The sequence below is a fragment of the Mobula birostris genome, chromosome 8, assembly GCF_030028105.1.
Source record: "Mobula birostris isolate sMobBir1 chromosome 8, sMobBir1.hap1, whole genome shotgun sequence".
NCBI classification, from domain to species: Eukaryota; Metazoa; Chordata; class Chondrichthyes; order Myliobatiformes; family Myliobatidae; genus Mobula; species Mobula birostris.
The window spans coordinates 150,500,456-150,520,428 of NC_092377.1; the positions used below are offsets into that span (position 1 = coordinate 150,500,456).

Consider the following 19,973-nt stretch of genomic DNA (forward strand, 5'->3'; position numbering starts at 1 on the left):
CGCACCCTTGCTTCACGCCATTTGAGATGTTGAAAGTCTCAGATGGGGAACCATCAGAGAACACTGCTCCTGTTATGCCGTCGTGGAGCAGGCGGATGAGTGTAGTGAATTTCTGCGGGCAGCCAAGCTTTCTAAGAATGATCCACAGCATGCTTCTGTTGACCGTGTCAAATGCCTTCGTCAGATCAATGAAGACAGGGTATAATGTCATGTTCTGTTCCAGGCACTTCTCTTGTATCTGTCTCACTGCAAAGATCATGTCGACAGTGCTGCGTTCGGGACGAAAGTTGGGAGATGAATGTTGCACAATGTAACCAGTGCATGAAAGATATTAAAGTGGCAAAGCCTTGCACGGAGACGATCCCACTCTCTTGGCCTCAGAAGTCAGGATCCAGTGGCACAAAGAATTGTTACGTCTGGCAGCTTCCTTGGCTTCATTGGATGGCTGCGTCTTCTTAAGTGCTCTGCCGCGCCCTACGCACTCCACAATGCACTACTGCAACGCCTTCTCAGCCGTTGAACCCCCAGGGTTTCCTCCGCCTGATCCACCAAAGCAGTCTTCGCGTACTGGGATGAGCAAATTCCTATCTCACCAAGGGTTTCAGACCCATTGGCTACCCTCACCTGGTTTAGCCGGCTTGTCGAAGCCATTGCCCGGGGTGTGGCCGCTGTCACATGCAATCAGCTATGAGGAGCCACAGGTGAGAGCTGGGCGCTGGTGGGGACCAATAGATGACAAGCCACTCCAAGGAGTGCGACAAACCCCCCATCTAGAGGTGCTACCCCTCTCATGTACCCCATGCACCACAGATCATTATCATCTAGATCACTGATATAGATGACAAATGACATGGACCCAGCAATGATCCCTGTGGCACACCACTAGTCACAGGCCTCCAGTCAGAGAGCAACCATCTATGACCATTCTTTGGCTTCTCCCTCAAAGCCTATGTTTAACCCAATTTACTACCTCATCTTGAATACCGAGCCACCGAACCTTCTTGACCAACCTCCCATACGAGACCTTGTTAAATGCCTTGACAAAGTCCATATAGACAACATCCACGCCTTCATCCACTTTCCTGGTAACTTCCTTGAACAACTCTATAAGTTTGGTTAGACATGACCTACCACACACAAAGCCATGCTGACTATCCTTAATCAGTTCATGTTTATCCAAATACTTACAGTATATATCCAGTCCCTTACAATACCTTCCAATAACTTTCCCACAACTGATGTCAGATTCACTGGCCAATAATTTTCTGGTTTATGTTTAGAGCCTTTCTTAAATCGCAGAACAACATTGGTTATCCTCCAGTCCTCTGGTACCTCTCTTGTTGCTAAGGATGATTTAAATGTCTTTGCTAGGGCCCCGGCAATTTCTGCACTTGCCTCATGTAGGGTCTGAGGGTGCACCTTGTCAGGCTCCGGGGATTTATCCACCCTGATTTGCCTCAGGACAGCAAACACCTCCTTCTCTGTAATCTGTAGAGGGTCCATGAAGTTTATGCCGCTTTGCCTCACTTCTATAGACGCTGTGTCTGTGTCCTGAGTAAATACAGATGTAAAAAAAATTATTTAAGATTTCCCCCATCTGTTTTGGCTCCACACAGAGATTACCATTCTGATCTTCCAGAGGATCAATTTTGTCCCTTGTAATCTTTTTGCTCTTAACGTACCTATAGAATCCCTGAGGATTCTCCTTCACCTTATCTGCTCGAGCAACTTCATGCCCTTCTGATTTCTTTCCTAAGTGTTCTCCTGAATTTCTTACTCTCCATAAGCACCTCATTTGTTCCTACCTGATTATACCTTCCCTTTGCCTTTTCCACCTATCACCTCCCAGCTTCTTACTTCATCTCCCTTCCCCCACCTACCTGGCTTCACCTATCACTTTATAGCTTATCCTTCTTCCTCTCTCCCCACCTTCTCATTCTGGCATCTTCACCCTTCCTTACCAGTACTGAGGAAGGGTCTTGGCCCAAAATGGCAACTGTTTATTCATCTCCATAGATGCTTCCCGACTTGCTGGGTTCCTCCGGCATTTTGTGTATATTGCTCCAGATTTCCAGAATCTACAGAATCTCTGGTGTTCATGGACCGTTCAGGAATCTGATGGTGGAAAAGAAGAAGCCATTCCTAAATTGCTGATTTTCAGCCTTCATGCTTCTGTACCTCCTCCAAGATGGTGAAGAGGGCAGTAGCACGGAAGGTGTGAACCATTTCAAAAACTGGAGAGTCAGTGAGTCCGAAGTTCGAGGTTCTGTCATTGCAGCATTCTGGGTTTGATACTGAAGATTGAAATCCAAAGGTCAAAAGCCAAAGTTGGCGAGTCTGGAAATTGAGGCTTTATGGCCAAAGTCCTAGGTCTGTGAGTCTGCAAGTCCACTGGGAAAGTTAGAACCACAATGTCCGTGGGCCTGTGAGTCTACTGGAGTTTGAAGGTTCTAAGGTCGCCTGCCCTGGAGTTGGAGGCCTTTCTGTGCGTGTAGGGGAGGAAAAGGGATTGTTTTGTTGTTGCTGTTTCATTGCTGTTGTTGTGTTGTTAAAGCTACCATGGAAGGTCTCAGGCCTGGCTGCAAAAGGACGAGGAAGAGGAAGGATCTTTGATAGGCTACATCTTGAAAGACTGAAGGACTGGCCAGGGACTCAGGAATCTGGTGAGCTGCTGTTGCTGGTCTATGCACAGTGGCGGCACCAGAGATTTTTTCTTGCTGGAGGGGCTGAATGATTCAGTGATGGTGCTGAGGATGCACTGTACGGTAATATGTATTCACAAGGCCAGAGGTGTGGCGTTAAAAAGTCAGTTTCAAGCATTATGTGCCCACTATAAATGCCTCTGTTGATTCGCAAGCAACAGCAGTTGATAGATCTAATATAGAAGTGAACTGTTACAGTGTCAACAGCATCGGAGGCAACCTGGGCTACACGGAGTATAAACAAAAAAAAACAAACAGAGGATCTAAGCAATCGCGGACAACGTGAATCACGCACCAATCCTGCAATCTGCGTCAAATGTGTGCTTTTCAACTGAAAAACACAAAATGAACCCACTGCTATTCGCATTACATAGACAGCAATGCCAAAAGATACACCGTTATTAACATCAAATAAGGCAAACAACAGCTGCAAGGCTTTACCAGGAGTTGGACAAATCGTACTCTGACCATGCAAAACCTCAATTAATTCGGCTATTGAATTTAAAACAAAGATCAACAGAATCACAGCTTGGAAGTCTAAGCAAAACTAGTAGGCTTAATAGCAGTAAATGTAATGTTTTAGGATTTGCAAGAAACATAAGGACTATGGGGTATCCACCACAAAATAATAATAATAATAATCAGCATTAGTCTTGGCCCAAACGTTTAAAAAATCAACTGCACTCACCATTAATGTTTTCAGAGAAGCATAATCCATCTGTTGTTGTGATTGGTGGCGAAAGCATCAATAATTTTCTGGATGTGAAGTGCTTTGGTCCTCCGGCTGTTTATGACCAACAGAGCCAATTTGCTGTTCCGAGCATCGCCGCTGCTATTCCTTAAGTAGTTTTTGAAGCGTCTGAGGCAAGAGAAACTCCGTTCATATGAGGCAGATGTAACAGGCAGAGTCAGTGATATGCAGATTAGTTTGTATAAAACTATAAATGCATCGCGGTAGGGTCTCATTAGAGCTAGAAATTCCACAGTGTCATTCACTATCTGTCCTTGCTTTTGTTTTATTTCCAGCAGATGCCGAACCTGATGTAGCTTTGCAGTCAGGTTCACTTCAGTCACTCCATAGTATTGGGCCATTGGCCAAAGACAATTCTTGGCTAGGAAGAACTTGTGGTTCGAACTCAATGCTGAGACTCCAGTCAGAACACCCCCAGTCTCAATTGAGAACCATCTTTTCATTTCAGTCAGAAGTCTGTCTATAACCGGATAGAAACAGTGGTTGCGAAGGTCATCAGAGGATGTGACAGGTGTGCGTTCAGTTTGGGCCTCAACAACAAAATCATGTAGGCGGCGGGGTGGCTGGGCCTGTCTCCTTTCATGTGTTCTGCTCTGTATACCGGCCTTGACGCACAGGTCCCTAGCTCTTGTCTGAATTTCACTCCATGATTCCTCTCCCCGTTTTGCTGAGAGTGCATCGATAACAGACTGAGCCAAGTCCACAGCGGATGAAAGCTCCAAACTGGGAGATTGTAGCTGGTCTGACATGAACTTGGTGACTCGGAATAAATCCCCAAACAGAGTGAGAAGTAAAGCAAACTGCTCGTCGATCAGTCCATTTACAGCTCCGGCCTCCATGCATTTGGTTGACCCATAATATCCTGTAGTGTAGCTAGAATGGCAGGGAGTGATTTCCTTAGCCCCAGCTAGAACCACCTTAGCACCGCCCCTGTCTATACACCAGTAGGAGGAAGAGGAAGAGGAAGAGGAAGAAGAAGAAGAAGAAGAAGAAGAAGAAGAAGAAGAATTATTATTATTATTGTTACTCCCATTCTGTCTCCCAGGGTTATCTTGATTAAACCACTTCCCAACCTGTCTCCTGTAAAAATGATGTTTTCTTTTCTCATTTCTTTCATCTCCACCACATCTGCTCCCAGGATGTGGCTTTCTTTTCCAGGACATCAGAGATGTACTCCTTCTTCAAAGAACAGGGTTTTCCTCCCTGCACGATTGAAGCTGCCCTCACCTGCATCTCCTCCATTTCCTGAACATGTATGTGACTCCATCTTCTCACAACTTTAACGATGATAGAGTTCCTCTTGCCCTTTCCTACCACCTCCTGAGCCTCCGCATCCAACGCATCATTCTCCACGACCTCCACCATCTCCAAAATGATCTTACCACCGAAGATATCTTTGCATATTTCCCTCTCTCCTCACTCTCGCTGCTATCCACAGGGATCACTCCGTTCCTGTTTCCTGTGTTGATTTGTCCCTCCTCACTAGTCCCTTTCCCAACACTTAGCCCTGCAAGCAGCCAAAATGCCACACCTGTCCATTCACCTCTTCCCTCAGTTCCATTCAGGGCCCCAAACAGGTGAGGCAACACTTTACCCACGGATCTGCTGCTGTGTCTATTGTGTCCGGAGATCCTGATGTGGCCTGCCCTACATTAGTGAGAGCTGTCATAAATTGGGGGACTGGTTCGTTGAGCGCCTCTGCTCCATCAGCCAAAAGCCACTTCCTGATGGCAAAAAAAATTTAATTCTGATTCCCATTCCAGTTCTGACATGTTGCTCCGTGGCCTCCTCTTGTCCTGCGATGAGGCCACCCTCAGAGTGGAGGAGCAACACCTTAAATTCCGTCTGGGTAGCCTCCAACCTGATGCCATGAATATTAATTTCTCCTTCCAGTAAAAAAAAATCCCTCCCCTTCCATCTTCTATTCTCCACTTTGGACTCCACCCCCCCCCCCCAAACCCAGGTCCCCTCCTCCTTCTCTTTTTCCAGTGCTCCACTCTCTTCTCCTATCAAATTCCATCCTCTCTAGCCCTTTACCTTTCCCACATACCTGGCTTCACCTATCACCTTCTAGTTATCCTCCTTTCTCTTTCCCACCTTTTTATTCTGTCATCTCCTCCCTTCCTTTCCAGTGCTGAAGTGGGGTTTTGGCCCAATACATTGACTGTTTGTTCATTTCCATCGATGCTGCCTGACCTGCAGAGTTCCACCAGCATTTTGTGTACCTTGCTTTCGATTTCCAGCATCTGTAGAATTCGTGTTGTTATCGTTGTTGCCTGTGCTGCTTCTGCTGTGCATTGTGAACATGCTATGATGGACCAAAATATGTGGCAATACTTGCAGGCTGCCCCTAGCACATCCTTAGAAGGTGTTACTTGTTAACACAAATGACACATTTCACTGCATGTGGTACATGTGATAAAAAAAATGAATCTGAATTACAATTCAAGTATAATGCTTCCATGGCTGAATCTGTGGCTTCCATATTGACCTTATAAGCATCTAAGAACCATCCTCGGTTCCAACAGACTACCTGAGAAGAAGATCAGAACCCTATCAGCACTGCTCTCAAAATGCAAGGTATTCCGACTGATAATGCGAGGGAAGGAGGGGGTGGCAATCTGTCAGTAGGCAACTGTTCATGCATGTTCAACCAGAAACCATGAGACTTTGTGAGCGCTCGAGTCAGGGTTCAGGCTTCTCAGAGGCAGCCTCCTGCAACTGTACATCGCTACAGCACCGTACCATATTCCTTTGCTGTGGCAGTGGGACAGGGCATATATGCCATGAGATGATAGTGGAATGTTCGTATGCTTGCCCTCTCAGATGATTTATCCAGTCTGACTTCGTATATCTTTCCTTGACAATGAATCAGCTCATCTGTCTTTGACACCAGCCACCGCAATCCAAGTGATCCAAGACTTTTACAGAGTTCTCTGGGCTAATTCTTTGATATGATCAAATCTGACAGCTGGACCAATCCAGACTGACAGCAAAGCAGAGGAAAAACTTAAAGATATTTATAACTTTTTAGGAGACAGTCAAATAATTCAATGAAGAACATACCTCATTCATGCAGAGGTTTGTTAGATTCCTTTATTAGGCCTGAGCTAATTATTGTATTTTAGGATGACATTGGTAATGGTTTTTATGTTATAGTTGTAAGTTATGTATAGATAGTGCCTATTCCATTCTTCTATGCTGTGGAGTTTTCAGATTATTGAAGATCATATTCTAGTTAGGTTTTCCACATAGAGTTACAAAGAGAAGTGGCAATGGTTTAGATTTATCATAAGTTTAATATACTTGAAAGCAATTCACAATTATTCTAGCACCATGTGTTGCAACAAGTTTGCATGCAGCTTAGAACTTCAAAAAACTTTGACATACAGTAGCACGTGCAGCTTAGCAGGTTATGTGGTAGTGAGTCATTTTGTGTGCAATAGTCGTGGTAATCTTTTGATTTTTTTTATTCAGAAATGTAATAATTTCACTTTGCCGTAAGTAAAAGTAAATGGTGTACCATTTACACAAGTGAGTTCCAGTTCAACTTAATTTAAAAAATATATGCCATGCCACACTACACCTCACTTGTCCTGTTACCCCACTGAGCAACTTTTGACTACTTAAGCTAAGCTTATTTAAAAGACACACTTTTGTTTTGTTATTCTTGTAATCTATCATTTTATCTTTTGCAAAATTCTGGAATTAACCTGTTCATTTCTGACTTCCGCTGCCCAGTTGGGAGACCTTGCTATTGTCAGAGAGCCATGGAACTTAGAAATGTTAATAATAATGTAGCTAAACAAATATATCACTACCGGATTGAAAGCAGAATTTTACAGATTTTTGAAATATCATGTCTGCGGTGAAGTTTATCAGTGGTAGCTTATTTTGTGCTGGTGAATGTCTTAAAAGTCTGCTTTCCAAGCTGTTTTTGCATAACTGAGTGCCAATACTTATTTTGAACTTCAACTGTGAACACTGATTTGTTCTGAAGTGCAAATGAAAAACATTTTATTTCAAATCTCTGTGGAAAGTCAATATTTCCCATGGAACCTGTGAAATGCTTTTCTTATTGGCAATGACGCTGTTTGCTGTTGGCAGCACTTTTTCTTACCTGATGCCAAGATTTGGTTTAAGCATAATGGATAATTCACTGGGTGAAGGGCATTAGGACATGCAGTACATTGGATTAAAACATCACATTTGTATATGTGAGAGCCTGGAGCATTCAATATAATTCAGTCTTAATTGGTGGAGTACAAAACCAAGCTTTTGTTCTACTTTTTGGTTTTTCCCTCAATATTGTGGAATGGTTTGTGCTTTCTCTTTGCTGTCTGTCTTAAGAAAAACTTTGTCATTTGTCCTCAAAGGAGTAATCTTTTAAAATGTTTTTTGGCAGTGGAGAGCTTAACCTTGAGCACTCTTGCAAGTAAAAGTACAACAATGGGACAAGTGGGGGCACAAACTAGTAAAATGCAACCTAAAGGCTGTTAGAAATAGTTTTCTTCTAAATAAGTGACTAATACTGGGCAATATCTTTAGGATCAGGTAATAGAGACAAGTCGTCTAGAGTCATTCAAAAAAATGTACAATGACAAGAGGCTGTAGGTTTCTACAAATGGTTGAATCTCCTTCTTTTGTACTTGTATTGCCTCCAGCCCGTCCCTCTTCTGCCTTTTTTTTATGTTTACCCTCAGGGGTGTAACAGATACCCCTGTTACACATACAGTGCTTGCATTTTAATAATGTGTCAAATAAACTCAGCATTCCTCATTTTGGGATATAGCAACAAGAAGTTTGATTCCCAGGTAGCCTTTATCCAGATATAGTAGAGCAATGGTTGTATTGCTGATCTGGTTTTCCAGGGGTTTGGTAACTATTTCCATGCCATGATTTCAAATCCCTCTGTGAATATTACATTTAATTTTTAAGTAATATGAGAAAAAAATTTGACCATGAAACTACACCAAGTTAATTTAAGTGTGCTGTCCCTACCAGCTTTGGTCAACATGTGATACAAGAGTCACTGCAATTTCCTGCCACACAATTGCTTTCTAAAGTGACTTAGGAAGCCATTCAGTAGTATTCAGATATTGAATGTCAAGCATTGGAAGTTGAAATCTGTCTTGTTAGAAATGCAAGCATGGACTATTTGAATGACAGCAAGGTCTGTTGAATTTTCTGTGGAATTGAACATTGTGCAATCATTGGCTAAATTCCCCACTTCTGAGATTATGATGAAAGAAAGATGAACCAGCAGGAAATGATTGGGTGTGGATACTTGGGCATTGATACAGCTACCTTAATGTGGAGTGCATTACATGGTTTTGCTAGAAAAGAAAGTGCATCATGCACAGTCATGGAAGGTGACTGAATGTATAGTCACAGGACGTCAGAGGTATCAGGAAGAGGGAAGGATTGATAGGGTTGAGAAGTATAATAAATCAGCTATGACGAGATGGTAGAGCTGACTTGATGGGCTAAATGGTGCAATTCTGCTCCTACGGTTTATGGTCTTCTGGTCATAAACAGATTTTTGAGGTGGTGCTGAAAGAGTAGGAGAGATATAATCAAGAAATGCTGGAGGTTGCAATTAAGATTCTACTAAGTTTTGCCCTTCTTATATTATAGCCTTCCAGAATGTGAAATAAATCATTTAAGGAGCGGCACCATGGTGTAGTGGTTAGCACTACACTTTACAGTTCAGGCAACCTGGGTTCAATTCCCACCGCTGCCTATAAGGAGTTTGCACGTTCTCGTGGTGACTGCATGGGTTTCATCCCACAGTCCAAAAACATACACTTGGTAGGTTAATTGGTGATTGTGAATTGTCCCGTGGTTAGGCTAGGGTTAAATCAGGGGATTGCTGGGCAGCACATCTCCTCTCAGAAGGGCCTATTCCGTACTGAATCGAAAAAAATAAACAATAAGCACAATGTACTTTATTTCTGATCTTATGTTTGTGTATTCGAAGAGCCATCATGATTATGAAAATATCCTTTACACATTGTTTTGCAGGACAGAGATTAGGACAGGGGCCCAAAGACTAAAGAAGCTGCTGATTCTACCCTGTTGAACTCTTACACAAATGTTACTGTGGCGAAGGCTAATAACTTGTACGGAAGCATTTCATGCAAATTCCATTTTATGCAATTTCGGAAAGATTTGGGATTATTCCGTTGCCCAAGAATTAAGTACCGATTGTTATGCAATCACTTCAATTTAAAGTCGTCGTAACGCAAAACCACAGCCCGCAGAGGGAGGGGTCCAGGTTATGAGAAGTATAAACCGTCTTACTTATGCTGGTAAAGGAGACCCCCCCCACCCCAATTCTCACATGTACTGTGATGGAGACAGGAAGAAGGTGGGATGCAAGTGAGCAAAATTGGTTCAACGTCCTATAATTGGCAGTAAATATGTTTTAATATTCGCTCAGCCGACCACCCACTCACGCCGTCCTGCATTTAATCCCAAATCCTTGTCATTCTTTTCATACTATTTCAATTCAGTCAAAATCGGGAGGAGGTTCTCAAACTGTCTTCAATTGACCAGTTAAACTGGCGTCCAGTTCGGCAGGATCTGGGGTGTGTGGGGGTGGGGTGGAGAGTTAACAGTAAATTGCAAGGTGTGCGGTCCTAACTCGATCCTCTTCCGAATCAAACGCGCCTCGATGTCGAATCCATCACAAACGAAATCTCAGCACGGAGTCTGGACCGAGGCCGCATGAATTGCAAAGGGATCATTGGCAAGGCCACTGGGTTAGGACTAACAGGAGGAAAAATGATCTATCTCCCATCCCCGAAACACTAACTGACAACATTGTACTCATTATCACAGTTCCGGGCGCCGAAATGTTTTCAAAATACATCAGCTCCCCTTTAAGTGACCACGCCATCTGCCAGCTTGCAAACTCTTTTCACGAACTGGGGATCATATTGAAATATAATCCTGACTACTATCTATCGGTTGGAATCGTTTAGTAATGCAGCACTGAAATATGTAAACTTGTTGAGGGGACCACGTGCGAAGAGAAGGACGTCTGTTTATTTTTAGAGGCAGCCGGGCAGTGTAACTCTGTATCCCCTCGCCGGTTGGGATTTCGCGCCGGGGAAATTGGGACATGGATTTCATAATACGTGGGTAGAGTGGGGGTCTAGAGGTTAACAGGGCCCTTTCTGTAATCGGAAGCCGTAGAATGCTGCAGAAAATGTAAAGTTCTCATCCGTTTTCAAACCCCTCTGTGGTGTTGTCTATTCCTAGCGGTGACTTCTTCACTCATTTCATTCTGCCCTCTTATTTCCCCAGTTTAACCGTTCCACCGCTGCGGTCGTGCCTTTAGTTGCCAAGACTCCGAACAATGGAAATCCTTCCGTAAATCTCCAACATTAACCCCCCCCCCCCACCTCCACACACCCCTTCAAATTCTCTTTCCTCCTTAACAAGCCTGTAAAAGAAGCATTTAACAAGCTTTTGAGTAGTATTTCTGGAAAGGTTGATAAACTTCCCTTGGAATTTTGTGCTGTATGTAGAAAGTTGTTACGACTCTTTGACTGGCACCAGGTAACGGAAGGATTTCCACGGCTGTTCGTGATTTTGCTTGTAATCGTGGACAAGTTTTGAAGGATCGTCGGGAGATTTTCTACGCAGACCTCCCCTGCCCCTACTCAATCCAGAGTCCTCCTCGCTGCTGTAAACATCCCCCCCCCCACCCTCCCCCGTGTTTTGCAAGGGCTCATTGCTTGCATCTTTCTCCGGAATAGAAGGCAGCAGATGTGAGGAACGGACACGGAATGTGAATTCGGATCAGCTCTCCGCCGATGCGGTCTGACTTTCTAATGTTGTATTTAAAGCATTCGGATGCTGAACAACCTGGGACGTGACGGGTGAAAAATATAACCTGCATTTCTGCTTCGATTTTTTTTACTACCTTAGACATCAAGATCAGGGGCTTCCCCGGTGTGTATACATGCATTGCCCTCGCATCTCAATCCTATGTAATTTCAATATTTCCTGGAGCGAGATTAACTAACTCTGCTGTCTTTAAGAGTGACTAATTCCTTGGTCTGTTATCAATTGCAAAGGACAGAGGTTGCTTTGGACGCACGGGTTGTAACTGGCATGGCTAATCGTAGCAGGGTCAACGGTATCTGATATTCAGTCACCTATCATGCGATTAGATTGCTCGGCGCTGCTCCGTGTTGCCTCTGGAAGCAACACGGTTTACCTCATCTCTGCTCGATATTAGCTAATAGCACGATATGATAACGCTGTTGTACAAGCACAAATTGACCTTTATCCCTTAAAATAATTGTGAATGTTCTTTGGCAAATGCGAGGGTGTTATGAGGAAAGTTTAACGCAAGGGTGCGAGCTATTGCAAATTGATTCCGGCTCAACTGCAGCAAAAAAAAAGTAAAGCTTCAATCAAAGTAAGAACACAAGATTTAGATTTCATATCAGGCACTTCTGACCAGAAGTAAAATTAACTTCGATTTAAATCGATGCTTACTTCCTTCGCTCATTGTGTTTAGATTCAGGCCCAGATCCCAGAGGTAGGGTGACGAGATCGGTCAGACAAGGGCAATGGTCACTCGGATTCCTCGCCTTCCAGCCCTCGCATTAACTACGCACTAGGATCATAGTTCAAAGGTAGGGTTTCACTGAAAGTTGAGGTTTGTTCCAAGGAATGATATTTTTAAAACACCCCAGTGGGTTTTGAACATTATTAAAAATACTCTCTAGATTTGTAATTTAAATATTACAGTCTGGTGTCCTTGCATAACGTCATCTAAATGTTGGCTCACTTTAAGAAAATCAATTATATAACTTAAATGACAAATTTTCAAAGGCGATATTTCAACTAAAACCTTCATGAAACTGACGCGGAGCTACCATACGCCATGTGTACAAAACATTATTAGAAGCTACAGTACCAGTAATTTTCTGTCCAATTTGGGGATTCGTTCAGTTCCAGAGAGCTTTTTGTATAAATTTTCGATAATTTGACGGAGATTGATGAGGGGATTTAAAAGGGCGGGGTATGGATAATGTGGAGGTGGGAGGCTGCAAAAAGATTCTACATTTTACGTTCTTGATCATAATTCCAACCTGTTATTGTAAAAGTGACAAACGGGTCTACTTTTAAAGTTTCTGGTAGCTGTTTTCTATTTTGTGAAGTGTTTGTCGTTAAATTGAGAAACCAATTATTATTATAATTGATGTGTTCTTTTTAAAAGAAAGTTCAAACTACATAGATATAAAAACAAAGAGTGGGAGATACATTAATGTAAAAGGAATATGAATGGAGCCAAAGAACCAATCATTCAAAAATGTGAGTCAAATACTCGGTTTATTCCAATCTACAATCGAATTTTTGTGAGGTTTCCCCGGCCCCAAACATTCCCTTCTTTGGAAAGCCGCCCCCCCGCCCCCCAATCGCACGGATTGGACTCGTTCTCTCACGGCAGAAGTATTTTTAAAACAACATAGAAAAGGTAGATCTGCGCCATTCCCAAGATAGTGTAGGAATCGCGCCGAGCCCCTCTCTCGGTTCAGACTGTCCCCTTGCTCTGAATCCGATTGTTTTCACCCGTGGAAACTGCAGATATGGAACCCAGAACAAATCGGGGGAAAAAAAATAAAAGTAAAACTCAGGCGACTGTATCTTCTAACCCCATTTTTCAAAAAGGCAGAAATAGCCTTTCTAATGTTCAATAACTATATGCTTATCCAAAGGTCCCCGTCACGGTAAATTGTTGCCGTTTGCAAAGCCTAAAACATCCAAGTAAAATTTTAAAGCTACTAATCCGACCACTATTCAACGCCCCATTAGATAACAGCAAAAAAAAAGAATCTGCATTTGGTTCTATCTATAGCAGCCAACGAACGGCGGTGTTCAACATACCGCTGGCTCCCGCAAGCAACCCTAACATCTCGGCTCTCTTTCGCAGGAAATTCAACCCAATCAGTTTGCATTGACCCACGAGCAGGGGTTTCAGGTCATTACCTCGGCTCGGTCTTAAGCGCACAGTTGGCATTTCCCACTCGCGTCCGTGTCTTATCGATTTATTAAACCAGGAGTTCTCCAACCAACAGGCGGACACGTGCTACAATGCTTAAATTAACTCTAATAAACAACACAACTGCGATGTAACTGTTCAAAAGCAAGTCAAAATAAAATCCTGATAAAATGGTAGTATATAAACATACTAAAAACAGGTTCATTTCATTTTCGAACTGTCCTATTTGTAGGAAAATAATCAAACACTTCAGGGAGTCTAGTAATATTTCAAAATATATCCCAGATTATGAAGAGATTCCTCCTTATACTTGATTTACAATTTTGCAGTAATACGAGATCTTGAGGAAACTTTTCAGCCTATGACTAAATTTTGTATCAAAATCGCCAAGCACTCCATTGTGATATGCCCTGGTCTATTGAAAATGGCGGGGTTTATTTCATTGGTCGTTGTCTATTAGCGACATGACAGGAAATCAATATCTGGATCATTTAGACATTTCCCCTCCCTACCTCGACAGAAGTCCGGGAGAGCGGGGTGAAGGATGGGGGAGGGGTGGTGCGGGTGCGGGGCGGTGGGCAGTGATTGTCTCTGTGAGATGAGAGGAGATTAGAGGAGACATTTTAGGTACCATCCGAGGAATGTCAGTGCGGTCTAATCGGAGATTTGCGTCTTTAGGATTTGGTGAATATTTATGCATTTCCTCGCAATTTATAAAATAACATCTGACTTAGCCAAAATATACAGAGATAGTTTGGAGAACACTGGTTGTGTATGATGGAAACAATTACTGACCATATTTTAGACCAGCTAGAGGAGCATTCTTCAGTCTCTGACCGCGTCTTTTCGCATTATCTGACTAGCTCGGGAAGACAGCATTGATTATTAATTAACTTTGTGGATTAGAGACGAAATAACCCCCCTCTCCCCTTCCTCTCACTCAACCCCCACATAAATGCGGTCGCCCTAAAACGCGCCGTTTAAAACACGAAGTTCGTCTTATACAGGTCGATCCACGGCATATTGACAGGGGCTGAGGTTGGGGGCTGGGTTCTGCGCCGGCCCGTAGCTGAAAGTCGACGAGTGATGCTTGGCTCGAAGCCTGAGGCTGGCCAAGCTGGTGTTGCAGTTGTCCCGGTATACGTATGGGCTTGAGCTAGATCCGTAGGGACAGGGAGAAGCAGCAACCGCTGAATTCAACGAAGGGCTGCTGAGGCTGTTCAAATTATTTAAGCCTGAGCCAGGTAAAGCCGAAGGGACCATTGTCATGGAAGGGATCGAGCTGGGGGTGGAAAACATGGCTTGCGATGACAAGGAGTTCACATTCATGGAATTGAAAAAGGAGAAGCTTTTGGCGGAGATGGGATTGGTGCCGAGTCCTTTGGTGGCCCAGTTATTGTACGAGTACCCGGAGTACATGTCCTCGTAGGGTTGAACCAGCCCGTTAAACGGCGCTCCAAACCCGTTCTTGCATAGTTCAGCTTGTTGGTGGCGCTCCCGCTTCCTCCACTTCGCTCTACGATTTTTAAACCACACCTGTGCAGAGCAAAATAAAGGCTTATTTGCAATATATAAATCCTTGGGGATTAAAATAAAGAACATAAGTAGTAATCAGTGTAGCACGCACAAAATGCTGGAGGAACTCATCAGGGCTGGCAGCATCTATGGAGAGGAATAACGAGCCGGCGTTTCGGGCCGAGACCCTTAATCAGGACAGTATATTGCAAACAGTGCATCTTAACGGCCGGTAGTTTTTGTAGCAGTGGTTCTCTGGTTCAAGATTTGCAACCGAATTTATGACACAGAAGTGCAAGTGCATTTAACAGAAATATTCATTGTCGATGTAAGTTTGCAAGTTTACATACATTGATAGCGCAATTTTTACTCAAGCACACGCTAACGCTTCACCGGGAAGTAATCTTTATCCAACTGCAATTACATTAAAAAAACTCGGCAATAAGCTTTGAGGAACAACTATATTCAGACTTGATTTACACCTCCCGTGGCTTTTAGATTAAATGACGCTCCGCGTTGAATATTGTCACCTCGGGAGAACAGAATTTAGACTGCATTTTTTCCTTAAGTAGACTTCTCGGATTTATTTACGTCTGAAAGATGAGTAGTTTAAATCATTCCCTGCGTGCTCACTTGTATAGGAGATCAATGCTAATTTTGAATTTAGCTCAACTTGGTTGCGCTCCAAACACCAATACTCCGAAATGTCAGTCGTACAGCTCAAAATCAGTCACAACTAACAAAAATTCTTCAACTTAACAGAAATTGCTACAATTTTAAAAAATCCTCAACTCTACATTCGACTCAGCGCAGAATTTTAAGTGCGTCCATTTACCCTGATCCTAGCCTCGGTGAGGTTTGTCCACACCGCTATTTCCTCCCGAGTGGACATGTCTGGGTATCGGTTCCTCTGGAAGGTCGCCTCCAGTTCCTGCAGCTGTTGGCTGGTGAAGTGCGTCCTCTGCCTGCGCTGCTTCTTTTTGGCGGAGTTATCCTCGGAGCCGGAGTCGTCTGACTTACATCGGCGGAGCTGCTCGCTTTCTCCTGCAGGGAGTTAAAAACACCGAGAGACAACTGAGCAAGTGTTAAATCTCCCCCTTTGTTGAAAATAAAGCACCAGTCACAAAACACAAAAGCAGCAAAGAACTGTTTCATTTTAAACGTTATATAATTATCTATATTTGGGAAATACCGCTTTACGTTGTTTTTACAGTTATCACAGTCAGTTCACTGGTAAACGCTTCAGAGGATGTTATGGCTCAGTTTACCATATTAAATCGTTAAGTATATTAAATAATGGGGCCAAATACATTTATATCCAGAGCATCGCTGACTTGTTCAGCTTTTACTACTGTCAGGACATTAAATAGCTAAGACAGCTATTTAGCAATGTATAGAGCTTTGGCGAAGATATTTTCAGGTAAACTCCAGCTACACCGGATTTGTAGCGTTTCAATAGCAGACTCCTGGGCGATTTCGACTTCAAAGTTCAAAGTTCAAAGTAAATTTATTATCAAAGTACATATATATCACCATATACTACCCCGAGATTCATTTTCTTGCGGAAATTCACAGTAACTACAAAGAAACACAACAGAATGAATGAAAAACCGCGCACAACAAAGACGGACAACAATGTGCAAAAGACAAGTAAATACCAAAACAGAGAGAAAACATAATAATAATAAATAAATAAACAATAAATATGAAGAGCATGAATTGTGGTGTCCTTGAAAGTGTAACCAGTTCAGTGTTGGGATGAGTGAAGTTAAGAAAATATGATTTTTCCTCCAAAAGTTGATAGATTAGAAACACAACGGAATTCCTGAAGCAGTCCACCCCTTTACAATATCTCCGATTCTAATAGTCTGAGTCAAAGGAGAGGAGTAAAAGTAAAGTTTAAAGTAGATTTAAAGGCGATATTTTATGTTGTTCGAACCAGTTTTTAATTCTAGTTTGAGATATGCCCTCTTGACATGTTTCATTTAATTTGCAGGCGATTTGAACCATTCAGATGTGAGTATTTCGGTGAGTACACATATCAATCTAAAAATGATAAACTCCTTGTCTCTGTGTACGGTTAGAGATACGGTTTACCGTTTGCTTATGGTTTGCAAATAATAGTCAGTAGCATTTCTTCTTCGATTGCCCTTCTCGAGTTTGCGATACTTGCATTAAATTCTTAAACTTCAAAAAAAAAATTGCATCGGAGATCTGAATATTTTGTTTCCTTGGAAGGCGCGGGGGTCGGATTGTAATTTGGGAGTCAATGGAACCGAATTGTTTGGCTGTTTATTTGAACTGAAATGGTTCACAAATGATCTCATTTACACCTTTGTACATAACTGCAAATTTTCATTAACGTTTTGTAAAATGTTGTTTTGTGAAATGTTTGCTGTTCCTCAAAAATTGTGCAAAACTGTTGTGATCAGTTAGAGTTTTAGCGCCTTGTGTTAATAGCTAAAACTTCTGATCGAGTTTGATATATTATGAGTGGAGTCCGTGTTATATACTATACATAGCGTTTGTGCTTCAGGTTAGTATGTCCTAACTACAGTTAAAACACAGTAACTAGTTTTAATATATGATCATCAAGGATGGTGCTTTACATTTGTGCCTGGTGCATTGTGACCAGGTATAGGATTAGTATTTTATAACCACTACATTCCAACATTCTACTATATATGAACATCTAATGTACCAACGCCGGTCATAATATACAGCTAAGAATTATACTATAGATAATATATTATAGATCAAACGAAGAAATGATAACAAGAGAAAAAAATGCCAAACTCTTGTGAGACAAAAACTTCCTCGTATTTACTTTGTTTTCCAAACTGTGACGGCCTTATGATTCTTTCCGTGGTATAAAATTCACGAGTTGAGATCGAGGTGTATGAACCGTGTGCTAGTATTTTATGTGCTTCCATTTTAGTGTTGCTAACTTCATTTAATCACATGAACAAAATGAGGATAGAACACGCTGGAGCACATTTCTTCTTGACGGCCACATCTTAATTTAAAACGCATACACGCGAAGCAAGCTGCTCGATCAAGTAGCAGTCAGCACAACTTTAATCGCATTAACCTTGTTATTTTTTTAAAAACAAAGAATTACGTACTTAAGATAATTGTATGTAATTCTGCGAAACGTAGCTGTAGCTTTGGCCCCCCTTTGTCCTCCTTACCTCCACTTTCGCTGTTCGGCGTACCAGCTAAATGCCTGATCCCGAAAGAACTATTATTCCCAGTTGAGGTCTGCAGTGATTTGAGGGAAGTTGCTGCCATGCTGTACCTAACACCAGGCTGAACCGGGGCAAGGGCTCCTGATTAAAAATCAGCCTTCAAATGGTCCATGCAGGTTGTTAGAATGAAAGGACCCGTTTTTACCCCTTATCCCTGATTTGGTTTACTTCTCTGGTCCCCTTAATCTCAGCCGCTAATTCCAAAGCACAGCCTTTTCCTGGCCTATTCGATGAGACGGCTGTTCCCCTTTGCTGTCCATTTGGACAGAGAGTAGTGGGGTTGGACGAAAGCGAGTTAGGTTGGCTGTGGGGGGGGGGGTGGTAGGGGTTGCGGGCGGGGAGGAGAGGTGGAGGAGTGGGCGGAGACAAGGAAGCGATTGATGGCAACCGGCAAGAGGAAATACCGGCCATGCGTTCCACCGATTGGTAATTTGGGGCCGGTGGTCGAAACATCGCAAAGCAGTGCCGTCTTCCATTGGCTGGATGATCTGCCAGTAACAGTTGACTCGTGAGGCTTTGGTGCAAATGGGTGGCAATGAATGAGCAGCTGTCGGAGTGAATCCAGACAGGGGAAGTTCTAGCTGCCACAACTCTGTGTCTCACTCATCAATACCTTAATTCTCCTCAACTCCAGACCTTTCACAATCCAGCCCAATTTGAACTTGTAATGCGGTGCCACCCTGTATTTTCTCATAGACTTGCACTGCACGTGGATTAAGATTGCAGCAAGACGTGGGCACATAACCTGTGCTGCTTGTTGCGACCTGCTATGTTGCAAATATTTAAACCGGGCAACATAGCTGGAGCTTTCTGTTCATTGATTCGCAGTCCAGGACTAAGAATGTGACTACATTTCGTATTGAATTATGCCACTATTTCAGTTCATGATTTTGTTAATTCCAGCTATCATGGTTTTAAAATACACGGCTATCGCATTGTATTGAAATTGACCATGTAAGTGTACAAAGGATGTCCAAGATCACAAAGATAACTACTCCCGGCTCGGCTGTTGTTCAGACTTCGACAATGTACAGCTGTCGTTAAAAGTTTATTCCTGGGGGGCGGGGGGGGGGGAGGAGGTGTTGGGAATACTTTCAAATGTGATGTCATGTTCCTCAACCTTTGGATTGACTGAGGAGCAAAACATGCTGTTGGAACTTTAGACTTAAACACGCCATTGTTTGGAAGGAATCTGTTGCTGGTGTTGTCATACTGCCGGGTCATCGTTCCGAAAACAAGAAGCTCTCGCTCGTTCTGATGTGCGGTGGCTGAGAGAAGGGCGTGGTGCCAAGAGAAGATGCCAGTCTTTGAAATTGATGGTTTCGCAGAAGAACGGATTAATGCAACGGCGTTTGCTGGTTTCGTGGGAGGTGGTTGCTGAACGAGGCGAACCACCTAGCGCGCCGAGAGCTGCACCGTCTGGTGCTCTGACCCGTAGACAACATCAAAATGGCTCTCCCTGTTACCACGCAGTGAGACCAACCAAGTGTAAATTGCCGCGAAGTAGCAGGAGGGTGGCTCACTTTACTGTTCTGGGTGCCGTGGGTTGAGTGTTGTCAGGGGTTCGCCGCACCTGGTCAACCATTCGCAGTATAAGTTCTTTAAAGAAAGAATTATTCCATGGACGATACTGAATTATTAACCTTCAACCTTTAGCTAGACGTTATGCTTCATGATATCATTGATCATGCGCAGTGCTTTTGGGTGAACGAGTTAGCGCTGAAGCTTTGCCT

General features: G+C 43.0%; 1 protein-coding gene across 1 annotated transcript; it reads right to left on the reverse strand.

Moving 5' to 3' along the window:
- Positions 1–12,900: 12,900 nt before the first annotated feature.
- Positions 12,901–18,541, reverse strand: LOC140202335 (pituitary homeobox 3-like). The gene is made up of 3 exons (XM_072267245.1): positions 18,184–18,541; positions 15,828–16,036; positions 12,901–15,013 (listed from the first exon to the last, which is right to left on the reverse strand). Exons 1-3 carry the CDS (start codon positions 18,281–18,283, stop codon positions 14,477–14,479), a joined length of 846 nt encoding a protein of 281 aa, XP_072123346.1. The 5' UTR covers positions 18,284–18,541; the 3' UTR covers positions 12,901–14,476.
- Positions 18,542–19,973: the final 1,432 nt, after the last annotated feature.

Excerpts from the sequence above, each read along its gene's own strand:
- LOC140202335 (XM_072267245.1), bottom strand. The coding sequence starts at position 18,283 with ATGGCAGCAACTTCCCTCAAATCACTGCAGACCTCAACTGGGAATAAT. Across the intron at positions 16,037-18,183 it reads GCCGAACAGCGAAAGTGGAG|GAGAAAGCGAGCAGCTCCGC; the intron begins GTAAGGAGGACA and ends AACTCCCTGCAG. Across the intron at positions 15,014-15,827 it reads TCACCGAGGCTAGGATCAGG|GTGTGGTTTAAAAATCGTAG; the intron begins GTAAATGGACGC and ends TGCTCTGCACAG.